Source organism: Macadamia integrifolia, chromosome 2 (genome assembly GCF_013358625.1).
Source record: "Macadamia integrifolia cultivar HAES 741 chromosome 2, SCU_Mint_v3, whole genome shotgun sequence".
In the NCBI taxonomy this organism is placed as follows: domain Eukaryota; kingdom Viridiplantae; phylum Streptophyta; class Magnoliopsida; order Proteales; family Proteaceae; genus Macadamia; species Macadamia integrifolia.
Window position 1 is genome coordinate 17,469,341 of NC_056558.1, and position 12,526 is coordinate 17,481,866.

The window sequence follows — 12,526 nt, forward strand, 5'->3', positions numbered from 1 at the left end:
TAACAGTAAACTTAGTAATGATGAATAACAACAGAACTTTCAATATTCCTTCCCAGCACGCCAAGATTGTCACTTAAAAGACTATTTATTCTTCTAGACTGGTGACATTTCTCTATACATTTTCCACAAAAAAACTGTTCTTAATTTGTTTTCCACTAGTTGGGGCAAGCACGTTTCACCTTAATAAGGGAGGATCATTTTCATAGCACTTGATTCATATATTTCTTCCAAATTTCCTCAACAAATAAAGATAGTGGGATGATCTTTCTTAGCTTCTTCTTGTGAATTTTAATAATTATTTGTTTGCTTGTAGCCCCTTTTTGAGCCAAAATGTTTGTTAAAAGACTATCTTGTTAGAGTCTGTCCTTCTTCCTGACAAGTGAGAGTCTGTTTCCATAAATTTTCCACAAAACTGTGGTCTGGTCTATTCAATGTTCAAACAAGAAAATTTGGTTTTTATTTTTTATTTTATTTTTATGTAAATAATAAATATTTGTTAGTACCCAAAAGGGTTTTGCTAATTTTAAGAGAAATAAAAATTTAAGGATGATCTTTCAAGGTTCTTGCATGAAAATTTCATGGCAGGAGAGTAGTAAAGAATAAAGTTGGTCTTTAAGTCAAGAGTCATCTTTGGTGTAGCTCTTCTTACTTTTCTTATTATCTTTGGAGTATCTCTTCTTCCTTTTCTTGGTTCAAATTATTTTAGAATTTAAACATAGAGTTGACCAACTTGTTTTGAATAAATTCCCATTATCCTTATTGTCACCTATATTCCCCAATATGGGAAGACTGAGATTGACTCTCTTTAGTTGAAATTTAAATAATCATAGTAATCGTCCTGTGTTCATTTGTTTAATAGTCTATTAGATGATCAGTTACTTTCTACTGCCGTTACTAATAAATGGTTTTTACAGTTACTGGTTCACATCGCCGGGTTAACTCGGAACTAATGCTTGCAGTACTATCAATCCATAACTTATTTTGGTCTAGGCATCCTGTTCACCGGTCCACCCTGTCAGGCCATTTAGTTAAGCTAGGAGGGATTTAAATTGAGACCATGGTGTTGGTGAATTTCTATTTCAGATCATTTAAGCATTTTCTTGGATCAAATTATATTATTATCGACCTAGAATGCATTCCAAGAATGTATATCAAATGCAGCCATGTAACTATTTTTACTGGTTATATGATTTTATGGTCGATTTTTAAGAAAATTATTTCTTCTTTTTTTTGGCGGGGTTGTGTTTTTAGGTAAATAAAACTTTTATTAAACTCATCGGGGAAATATAATTACACAAAACCAAACTGAGAAAACAACATCAAACCAGCACCTAGGGCCCGAAACAAGAAGGGATCCGGCTACTTTTCTTAGTGCCCATTGTCCAGATTGGCCCATATATACCTGGACAAGCAACACAGGGTGAGGCGATGATCCAACGGTTTGAGAAGGGCATAGAAAACGAGGTGTTGACAAGGCTCGGTGAACAAGACATCAAGAATTGTTGGATCATCGCCTTACCAGGTGTCGTTCACCTAGGTAGCTTTCTGGGTGATAAGCGCTAAGGATAGGAGCCAAATCCAACAAGGATGCAGCTCAAAATACACCGGCCCAAACAAAAATATGAAGATACAAGGGGGTAATTATTACTCATACATGTTTTGAGGCCCAGAAGGCAGGTCGGAAGCATTTGGTTGGAAACTTGGGCTGGGCTGGGCTGCATTAGGTTTTTCAGGTTATTGGACGGTGTCATGCTAGACGCCTAACCGGGTGTAGTTAAAATTCAAGTCTCTCATGGGCGGCCCTTTACACCCCTAGTCTTGGGAAGCCCATTAATGAAAGAGAATCAGGGAGGGTGGCCAAACACTGGAATTGGTCCATGGTAGTCCAAATTTCTGAAGGGTTGTTCAGTTTTGTGGTTTTGCCACTTGCATCAGCTGCATAAGCTTTATACTCAGATCGTCTGAGGAATTCCCATTTTTCTTGATATGTTAAGCAGCTACAAAAATAATATTTGAAGAAAGAATGCTATCCGCTTGCATGTGTCTACCCCTTTATACTGTAAGCTGGGATAGAAAGACAGTGCTGCCCCTATGCTGAAGATGCACCAATATACCTTCCCATTGGACTGGGTGCTGGCGTGTACCTGCACCATCAGGGTAGCGTTCTCTTGCCCTTCAATCAATGTTTTGAAGCCTGGCTTGCCTTTTAACTCATTTTGATGACCAGGGCCAGGTGCCAAGAGCTTTTGGAATATGTAGGGCACATCCAAGAAACTGTAGACCACATTCTATTATGATGTAAATAGCAAGGGCACGTGTGTAAATTAAGTGGTGTTACCCACGTATCTCTGTTGAACACTGAGTGATTTCGTGATATGAAGTGAAAGTAAAATAAAATTTTTAGTGGTCAAGTGAAAGATTGATAGAGGGTATGGTTCTTGATCTTCTTCTATCTGCCATGTGGTACCTTAGTTGGTGCCCAAGATTATAAAGATATAGATCCTGAGGTCTTTCTTCTATGCTGATGTCAAATTTCAAATTTTAACCGGATTGGAGTTTGCAATTGAAGTGAGATTCAACCCATTATTAGTGTCATGTTATTGCTCTAATTCTTCTCCGGAAAGTGGCTTTTTGTCTTACTGTGCACCTTATGTCTATCTCTCTCCTCCCCCAAAACAAGGGTAGATATAGGGGTGTCAACGGTCCGGGTCGGTGCGGTTTCGGTCCGGTTCCACCGGTTTCGGTGTGAGTTTGGAAGAGACCGAAACCGACCCAATAAGGATTTATCAGTTTCGGTCCGGTGTCGGTTTCGGTGCGGTTTGGGTTCGGGTTGGTACCGGTTTGGATTTATTAGGTTCATTTCGGTTTGGATCGGTTTTTTAAACCGGTATGAAGCCATTAGGAAACAACCAAATGATGAATTGTTGAACTTCGATTTCTTAAATCGATTTGTAACCGGGTTGGTTTTGATTTTTGGTCTAGTTTGAATTCGATTTTCCATACAAATGTATATAAAACTATTCAAATTTTAATTTTTTTAATGGATTTTGGAGTGTTTCGGTTTCTTACCGGTTTGGTTTCGGTTTCGGTCCGGGTTTTGAGCCGGTTTCGGTTTGGTTTCGGGTTCATCCGGTTTTCGGTGCGGTTCGGTTTGGTTTTGGGGTTACAATACTTGAAACCGAACCGAACCAATAAGGCTTCGGTTCGATTCGGTCCGGGTTGTTATCGGTTCGGTCCGGCCGGTTTTACCGGTTCGGTTTAGGAATTGACACCCCTAGGTAGATATATCTTTTTACAGGGAATAGAGAAAGATAGACACATGAGGTCGCTATCGTAGACCACTCTCCCCGGCAGACTTCGATCTTTTTGCCATTCTATTTTCTCCCTCCAAAAAAACAACCCATACTTGGATAGGGTTTAGCCCAAAAGCCCGCCCACTTGACGGCCCAAGCCCTAGTATGCGTTCGTCGGGACCCATTTATGCGTTCTACGCACCAGGCGTACGAAGGCAGGCACCCAGCGCCAAATATCCCCGCGCTCGACTCTGTTTAGCGCCCTTTTTTTTTTTTACATTCTCTCTGCTGCGATTACTAAATGGTTGAAACCTGAAAGTCCACAACAGCTCTGTGAAGAATTGCTCTTCGTTCTTCTCTTTTTTTCTGTATCGAAAACCCTAATTTATCGACCTTACATCCTCTCTCTGCAAATTTATAGGGTTTCTCATGTTCCGCTTCATTGCTTAGCGACCAAAGATCTGTTAAAGAGTTCTGCAGAGTAAGATGAAATGAAGCGTGCGTACGAAGAAATCTCCGACGAGGAGTGGGATAATCACTCGTTTGATACATCGCGAGTGCTTAAGAAGGGAGTAGTTTCTCCTCCACCTATTGAATCTTTCAGTTATCAGTCGAAGAATCACATGAATCATGTGATTTCTGATGATAGTAGTGGTGATTGTGTGGAAATTAAGGAGAGTTTAGAGGATGATGATGCAGATGTCACTCAGGTGAGGCCTCAGGGTAGTCGTTCTCGTAGGTTTGTTGTCGATGAGGACAGCGACGAGGATTTTGCAGATGTGTTTGATGTTCGGTCGACTGAGGAGGAGAAAGAGCCTGTGTTTGTGGAAGAAGATGAGGATGAGGAGGAGGAGGATGTTGTGGGTAAGGCTCTGCAGAAATGTGCAAAGATATCGGTGGAGCTGCGGAGAGAGCTTTATGGTTCTTCAATTTCATCTTGTGATAGATATGCCGAAGTTGAAGCTTCTACTGTGAGGATTGTGACTCAGGTACTTTTTTTCCTACACTAGTTCCCCCCCCCCCCCCTCTTCTTTATTTGTTGTGTAATTGTTCTGTCACTGGCTTAGTTCCATTCTGCTCCTGTAGGATGATATTGATGACGCCTGTGCCACTGAAGAGTCGGAATTTCAGCCGGTTCTTAAACCATACCAACTCGTTGGTGTGAACTTTCTTCTGCTGTTGTATCGGAAGAATATTGGTGGAGGTATTATCTTTTCGTATCTTTCACTACTTTTTGGCATCGAGTATTTCAATTGTAATGAATTATAATTTTGTTTGCTGCACACTACTGATACTAGCAATGAGGTACGAGTGTGATAAGCAACTTAACTAGTGTTACAATTTGCATCTAAAGAGCATAATTTTTACTCCACTAGGTGTTAAGGTGTTAGATACCTGACCAATAATCCAAAAAATATCCAGAGCTGAGGGAACATGTAAAGTCAAGCCTTTCAACCTATTCCTGGCCGAATCTGGTACCCCTGCACCAAAATGGCCCCCACCATGCACATAACATAATGTCTCTTAAACAAATTGAATTGGTCCTATGAAGAAGAAATGCAAAGAAAGTGGTATTTTTTTCTATTCTTTTTTCAATCTGGGTTCTGGAAATATACATATCCATGGGCGATATAGTGAGGAGATATACCTTGATAATTAGAGATTCTTTTTTCACCTTCCTGTTTTGACTGCAAAAGGAGAATTTTGTTGTGTTACCTTGCGGAAGGTGGAGTTAATAATTCTACAACAGATGTGAGTAGCTTGATGTGGAGACTTATAGATACTTGGGCACCCTCTCCTTAATGACAAGCTTTTGAGAATGAGTTATACCCTTGTCCCTAACAAGTGGTATCAGAGCCAAGGTTGTGGCAAGGCTAAGATTCTGGCAAAGCTAGGGCATGAGAACCTAATGTACCTTTGAGGATGAAGTTTGAGAAGATCTTGGATTGCTTCCACATGGAGGGGAGATTCTTGCGGTTCCACACAGAAGGCCAAATTAATAATTCCACATTAGATGTGAGTAGTCCGTGTTACGAATTAACAATGCAACAGAACAATGATTTGCAAAGAAAAACGAAAGAGAATATCACACACGCACACACACACACACACACACACACACACAAGACTCTTTGGCTGAAGACCAACACAAAGTTGAAGTTTTCTATGGCATTCCATCCCCAAACTGACCATAAGACGGAAGTTGTGAATAGAAGCCTTGGAAATTGTTTCATTGCCTAGTTTGTGATTATGAGAAGAGTAGATGATGTGGCATTCTATTCTTGACATAATTGAATCTGCAAACAACAGTTTCGTCAACCGCACCTCCGGTCTCACACTATTTGAGATTGTTCTTGATCTTCAACCTCAACGACTGGTTGACATGGTACCCTTGTCACTTCATGCCCATGTTAGTGTTGAAGTGGACGAGTTCCTTCAGCATATTATAGAGGTACACGCTGACATTAGTTGTCGCATAGCTATTATTAATTAAGGCTATCAAGTAACCGCTAATTTACATTGCAGCTATGTGGAGTTTCAACTTGGTGATATGGTTATGGTTCAAATTCCACCTGAACGATTTCCTCCAGGTACTGTGCACAAGCTCCACCCTCAGAATATGGGAACTTACAAGGTCTTGAAGCGTATTGGTCCCAATGCCTACATATTGGAGTTGCCTCCTACTATAAAAATCATCATTTTTTTCAACATTGCAGATGTTACACTCTATATGGGCCATCATTCCGATGATGGAGATATGGAGCATACATTGAGACTTCCCCAATTTGTGACCCCTACGGACGATGTTATTGAAGACGTCATTGACAACAAGTTTACTACTATTTGTGATGGGAAAGGCTATTATTTGCTCCTTGTTAAATAAAAAGAGCGCCTTATTAAAGATAGCACTTGGATCCATGCCAAAGATTTTCAGCGTCTTGATACGGATCTCTATGAGTGCTTTATCCATTGATCGGAGACAAATGATTTAAAGAGGGGGGAGTTGATGTAGATCCCCATAATGGGATGCAGTATTTCAGCAGTATAATGGGATCTCTATGTAGATCCCCAGTTGGTTCCTTATTTTTTGCCCCTCTGCTGGCCACATCAATAGCCCATTGGCATGCATAGGAAACCCCGTTATTACAGTATATTTGTTTCCAGATTTGAGCTTCTAGAAGGCCCTCAATTAGCCCCCTTGATCCAGCCTTTACACCTGTCTGTAGCTAGCCAGAAGACTCTCCTTTGTGGCCTGCAATTTCCTTTACAGTTGGAATCTTGTGTTGCTTTGTTTGACTGGTCAGAGATGTTTTACAAGAGAGGAGATGCCTTTTAGAAAGCCCTTAGTAGCTGTTTATTTGTTTCCTTAAGTTAGAAGTTAGAGTTTTGTTACTATTATGCATTAGTTTACTTTTTGAATTAGTTTCTAATTTGAGAACAAGCTTCTAAATTGAAATTTTCAGACCTCTATTTAAGAGGGGTTGCTATAACAATTAGACAAAATTGAACGAATGAAGTTTATGCAGCAATTGCTAGCCTCCCAACTCGTGAGAAAGGAAGTACAACAGCTGAGATAGCTGTGGGTGAGATGCCCAGGCTGAGATAACCATTATCCCAGCCCCTGCTGAGCAGCCAACTGACAGCCTCAAGGGTTCTCTCTTCTGCCCAGAAAACCCTACTTCTGAGACCTGTTCTGCTGCTGTGTTCTCATACCCGTAGTTATCTACTGTTGGCCCTATTTTGGGGGTTTGCTGATCTGGCTTAAAGCCCCACTCAACCTGGTTTGCTGGTCCATTGGAGCCCTCCTTTGGAAGATCTCAGTTCATACGCAGTTCAGCACTATTCCCCATAAACCTCTAAGGCTCTAAAGCCAAATCATCTCTTTGCTAGCTTCAGTGATAGCAACATATTCTGCCTCTGTTGTTGAAAGAGCAACCACCTTTTGTAGTTTTGAAATCCAACTGACCATTACGGTAAAAACATGACACGTGGTGCTTCTTCCACTGTCTTTATCATCTAAATGATCTAAGTCAAACTATCCTTGCACAGTTGCACATCAATGTTAGCACCCCCAAAACTTTAATAGTAACTGGATGTGCCCTATGAGAAACCTGTGAATCCTCTGAACTGCCTTCTAATGCTCCTTTACTAGATTCTGCATGTATCTGCTAAGAACTCTCACTGCATGTGTAATATTTTTTCTCGTGCTTACCATTGAATACATCAACTTTCCACTGCTGAAGAATATGGAACTCTTGCCATGAACTCCTTTCCCTCGTCTGTTGAAGGACATATCTCCTTTGAAGATTAAGGTGGCTGCCAATGGAGTAGCTACCTGATTTGCCTTATCCATATTGAATCTCTTCAATACCTATTCGACATAGCCTTTTTGAGATAACCACAATTTCTTTTGTTTTCTGTATCTGCTTACCTGCATGCCAAGATTTTTCTTCGCCTCTGCCAAATGTTTCATGCCAAAAGCTTTGGATAATTTTTTCTTGAGATCTTTGATTCTTTGCATATTTGATCCTGCAACAAGCATATCATCTACATAATGCAAGAATTATAAAATCTCCATTTTCAAACTTTTGAAAATCAACACAGTGATTTGTCATCTTGCAAATTTTGAGTCTTGCATAAACTTGTCAAATTTGAAATACCACTGTGGCCTTGGAGCTTGCTTGAGGCCATTGTGCTCCTATTTAACTTACACACCAATTTCTCCTTACCCTTTGACTTAAAACCCTTCAGTTTGATGCATGTAGATCTCTTCATCCAAATCACCGTGTAGAAATGCAGTTTTAACATCTAACTACTTAAGATGTAAATCTTCTACAGCTACTATGGCCAACATAATACTAAGTGAAGTCATTTTAACAACAGGATAAAAAATTTCTTGGAAGTCAATACCTTTCTTCTGTGCAAAACCTTCTACCACAAGCTTTGCTTTGTACCTTATTGTTCCCCCAATTTCTTCTTTCACTCTATGTACCCATTTGTTTTACAATGCTCTCTTCCAAGTCGACAGCATCACCAAATCCCAAGTTTTGTTTTTCTTTAATGTGGCAACTTCCTCATTCATGGCTTGCTCCTGCTTGACTTTGAATCTATCCTGCATTGCTTCCTAAAAACATTCTGGCTCATCAGTATCAATATACAAAGCATAATTTAAAGAAGGAGAATATCTATTAGGAGGCCTAAATAGTTCTTTCAGATCTTCTTGGAACATGAGTTTCTGGTTCCTTCTCTTGAAGATTCTCACTATGACTGCTTGCAGCCTCAACATCTGAATTTTTAGAGTCATCATGCAAATTTTTTGGAATTCCTTACTAGGTATGACCCCACCTAAAATCTCATCCAATTCAAAAAACTCTGTTTCATCTTTTCCACTTTGTGGCTGCCTATTTTTGTACATGCAATTCTCATTGGATAACACTTCTGCTTCTGATGATTTTGTTATGTTCATAGTCCCATAAACAATACTAAATTCATCACCACCATACCCAGTAAATGCACTCTTAATAGATTTAAGATCAAGTTTCTTCCAATTTTCTCTATAAAAATTATCATGTGCAATGCAACCTCAAGTTCTTAGAGAAGAATAATTGATGTAGGGAGTTCCTAGGTGACTAGGATTAACTAATTAGGTAGGGTTAACTCAAGGGACTTGGGTAGATAGGACAAAAAGAAACTTAGCAAACAAGATTTAGCATGCAAAATAGAATGAGACTAATAAACAAAGTAGCAAAAAACAATAATAATCTAGGCGGAAAAACACATAAACTCTTACTTAAGCTTCAAGTGGAGACATGGGGAAGGGAACATGGTCGCAATTATGTGTTAGGTTTAGCACAAATCAATCAAGACACTAAGCATAATAAGTAACCCTTGAAGTTCTCTGAAATCAGTCAACTAATAAGGTAAAACAGCAGGAATTAATTTCAGGTTTCAGCCGAAAATAGATGGCTCGAAAAACAGAGATTAATTTCAGATTTCAGTGGGGGAGATAATGGGGATAATAGGCAGTCAATGGATGTGGAACAGGGGGTTTTACTTACCTTCTTGCTGTCCCGATCTGAGAAGAAATGGAGAAGCCGAAGTCCTCCAAAACAGAGGTACAGTCCACCTTATTTGACGAGGAAAAATGTCCAGCTTGATGATGTAGTGCTCAGCGGCAACCCAGGTGGGGTTTATTCAATGGAGGTGATCTCCAATTGCTGTGAACAATGGCTGCAATAGTGTAGCAGCAACAGAGAAGACAGAAACAGCAAAAGAGAGAGATGAAAGTCAAGATAAAAGAGAGAGTCGAGAAAGAGAGGACGAGAGTGAGAAAAGAGAGAGAGACCGAGAATGAGAGGAGATCGTGAGAGGGAGAGAGGGACGCTGGCTTTGCCTTTTTCTTTCAACAGCTTTTCATTCATTCAATAATTCATTCCGTGGCCAATGGCCTTACATAAATAAGAGACTAATTACTAAAAAGAAAAGAATATTCTAGGAATGCTATTTCATAAACAAAGAAACTTTCTAAAAAGAAATCAATAGGATATTTACTTAGTTTCCTAATTGACCTAAAGACTCAAATAAACAAAATCCTAGGAAATAAACTACTAACATATCCGATTTGGTGGGGGCCACACAATCTTGCCAAAGAAAGGGAGGAGAGGACTCGATCCAGCGCTGGGAAGGCTGGATCGAGCCTTCCTTTTCTTTTTCTTCCTCCTTCTAATCCTCCAACCACAAAGAAGGTTGGGTCTTCTTCTTCCTTCGGCTGTACGTCTTGATGTCCCCATCAATAATTCACCTATTTTCCTGTCCAAAGTCCAAACCTCCTTTGGAAACCCTCCATCTAATGCATTAGATGCGTTCCAACTTATTAAAAAAAAAAACTGCAGTGTCAATAACTGCTGCCCAAAACTGTAAATGGCAACCTATAATGTATCCTCATGCTCCTTGCACTTTCTAGGATAGTTCTGTTCATTCTCTTTGTGATAGCCGACATCATATTGTTGCGGTGTCCTTGTGACTGTTTCCAATCTTCTGATTCCATTGAGTGCACATTTTCCTTAACGTCTCCACCATTGTACTTTCCATCATTGTCAGTCTTGAGACACTTAACTTTGTTCCCTGCTTCAGTTTCTGCAAGAGCTTTCCACTTCTTGAAAACATCATACACATCAAATTTATCTTTAATAACTTAAATCCATGTTTTGCTAGTTGCGTCATCTATAAAAGAAACAAAGTAAGATTTCCACCAAAAGATTTTATTGCTCCCCAAACATCTGAATGGATCAATTCTAACCTTCATGTTTTCTTATTGTTCCCTCCTTTCTGAAAACTCTCTTCTATTTTCTATATACACAATCTTTATAGAACTCAAAATCAACTCCCTTCAGATCAGGTAGCAGATTCCTTGTGTGTAGGTTGTTCATGCTTGTCTCACTCAAATGCCCAAGCATGTGATGCCAGAGTGTGGTATTTCCATATGCATAAGCGAATGGAACAATGTGATCATTAGTACTAGTAAACATGTACAAAGTACCAACTAGATTTCCTATGGCCACTGATGCGGATCCGGGTTCCAAAAGTCGAAATCAGATCGCTTATGGGCTCACAATTAAGAAATAATTCAATTTGAAACAAACCAGTGGCAGTAATGTAATTTATTGCACAACTTAAAACCCTTTTTAGAATGAAATAGCTGAATGGGGACAGATCTGGAATTAATCCCAAAGAAAACTTAATTCTGGAAATTTAATTGGTGTTTCTAATAAAGAGTGGCAGAATTGTAATTATAAGTCACCAAGCTAATAAATGGAAACAAGGAATACCGTGAGATGAGGGAGGGGTATTCTGGAATTAGGAATAAAGAAACTCAAAGGGAATTAAAAAGTAAAGGCAGGGGTATAAATGGAAAAACAGAAGTTAGATGAGAAAAAATAACTCACGATAGGATGTCTTCTTCCTTGGACCAAAACAGGGGAGGCGATGGGGAGTAATCTTCAGTTCGATGGAGCTCAGCCGACAGGTCTCAGTTTGGCCTGAAATTTCAGGCGAAGTTTCTCAAGAGGAGGCTCTATTGATCCCACAAGATAACCCCTTGGATTTGCAGGCTGGAAGGCTGCGGGAAGAACCAGAAATAAAACTAGGCGGTAGAGCTTCTAGCAGTCCAGTTGCAGACTTGGATTCTCAACACAGAGGAGCCGTTATGACTTGAGTTTCAAAGAAGGTGAGTCGTCTAGACCCAGGTTACCCTCGACCCAAGTCTTAGGGTCACTCGCTGAGGGACCAGTCTTCAGGGACAGATTGTTCAGTTCTGGCTGGTATCGCCCAGAACAGGGAGATAAAAGAAAAAATAAAAAATAATGAGGATACGGGGGTGACAAAAGAAGACGAACCAATGAAGAAGAAACAAGAATGGAGATGAAGATCAGAGAAAGAACTTCAAAGTGGGAGAACAAGCTTCTCGGCAGCCATACTATTCATTCCAAACATTCAATTCTTCAAAAACTGTTCGTTACTAGAGTATTATTACATGGCTTATAAAAGAAAACTCAAGCATCAAAATGGTAACTAATTTAAAATGGAAACTAACCTAAAATTAGAAGCTAAATAATACCAAAAGTAATTGTTTCTAAAACCAAAAGGAAATCAAATCAAAGGTAAACTTTCCCTAGACCCATCGTCCGACTGCATCAGCTCTCCTGATCTTGAAAGAACTCGACTCCGTCGAGTTAGGTCGTGCTCCCAAGATACCCTAGTAAGTTGCTCGTTGATGAGGTAGCACATATTTCGAAGCAGAAGATGGGAATGTAACACCAAGAGGAGGGAGAGTAGGCTAACGTGTCACAGGAGCAGGTGTCAGTCGACGACGTGGCATGTTGGATAATGCGTGTGGCCTCATTAAGTACATACGACCACCTTGTTTCACCTTGATGGTATTCCGTGCGCCATCATAGAGAATACCTGCATGTAGCTACCAAGGTCGCCCTAGGAGAATATCGCAGTGCGCCAATGGGGTTACTAAACAGGTGACATAATATTGTAACGGCCCAAACTGTAAGTGTACTTGAACAATTGCAGTGGCCTCTTCTCGAGTTGTGGGCCCAAAACCTTTCACATGAATCTTCTTGAAAAGCTGCTTCTGGGGAAGGTTGTGTGCTCAAACAAATTCAGCAGATATGAAGTTTGCTTCTGCCCCGGTATTAACAACTGTATGAACATCAGTAGGTTCA

The 12,526-nt window shown here is 40.0% G+C and overlaps 1 protein-coding gene and 1 long non-coding RNA gene across 2 annotated transcripts in view; both read left to right on the forward strand.

Annotated features, from left to right (window-relative positions):
- The first annotated feature begins 3,535 nt into the window (after nucleotides 1–3,535).
- Nucleotides 3,536–12,526, forward strand: part of LOC122089352 (protein CHROMATIN REMODELING 19) — a 42,146-nt gene continuing 33,155 nt past the window's right edge. Inside the window, exons 1-2 of the mRNA XM_042659011.1 lie at nucleotides 3,536–4,282; nucleotides 4,380–4,497. Coding sequence (XP_042514945.1) covers nucleotides 3,785–4,282; nucleotides 4,380–4,497 — 616 coding nt within the window. The 5' untranslated portion in view covers nucleotides 3,536–3,784. The remainder of the gene's footprint in view (nucleotides 4,283–4,379; nucleotides 4,498–12,526) is intronic.
- LOC122089360 lies at nucleotides 4,504–6,633 on the forward strand. Its single transcript, XR_006143305.1, has 2 exons — nucleotides 4,504–5,745; nucleotides 5,820–6,633. It is a non-coding gene; the product is annotated as an uncharacterized LOC122089360 (long non-coding RNA).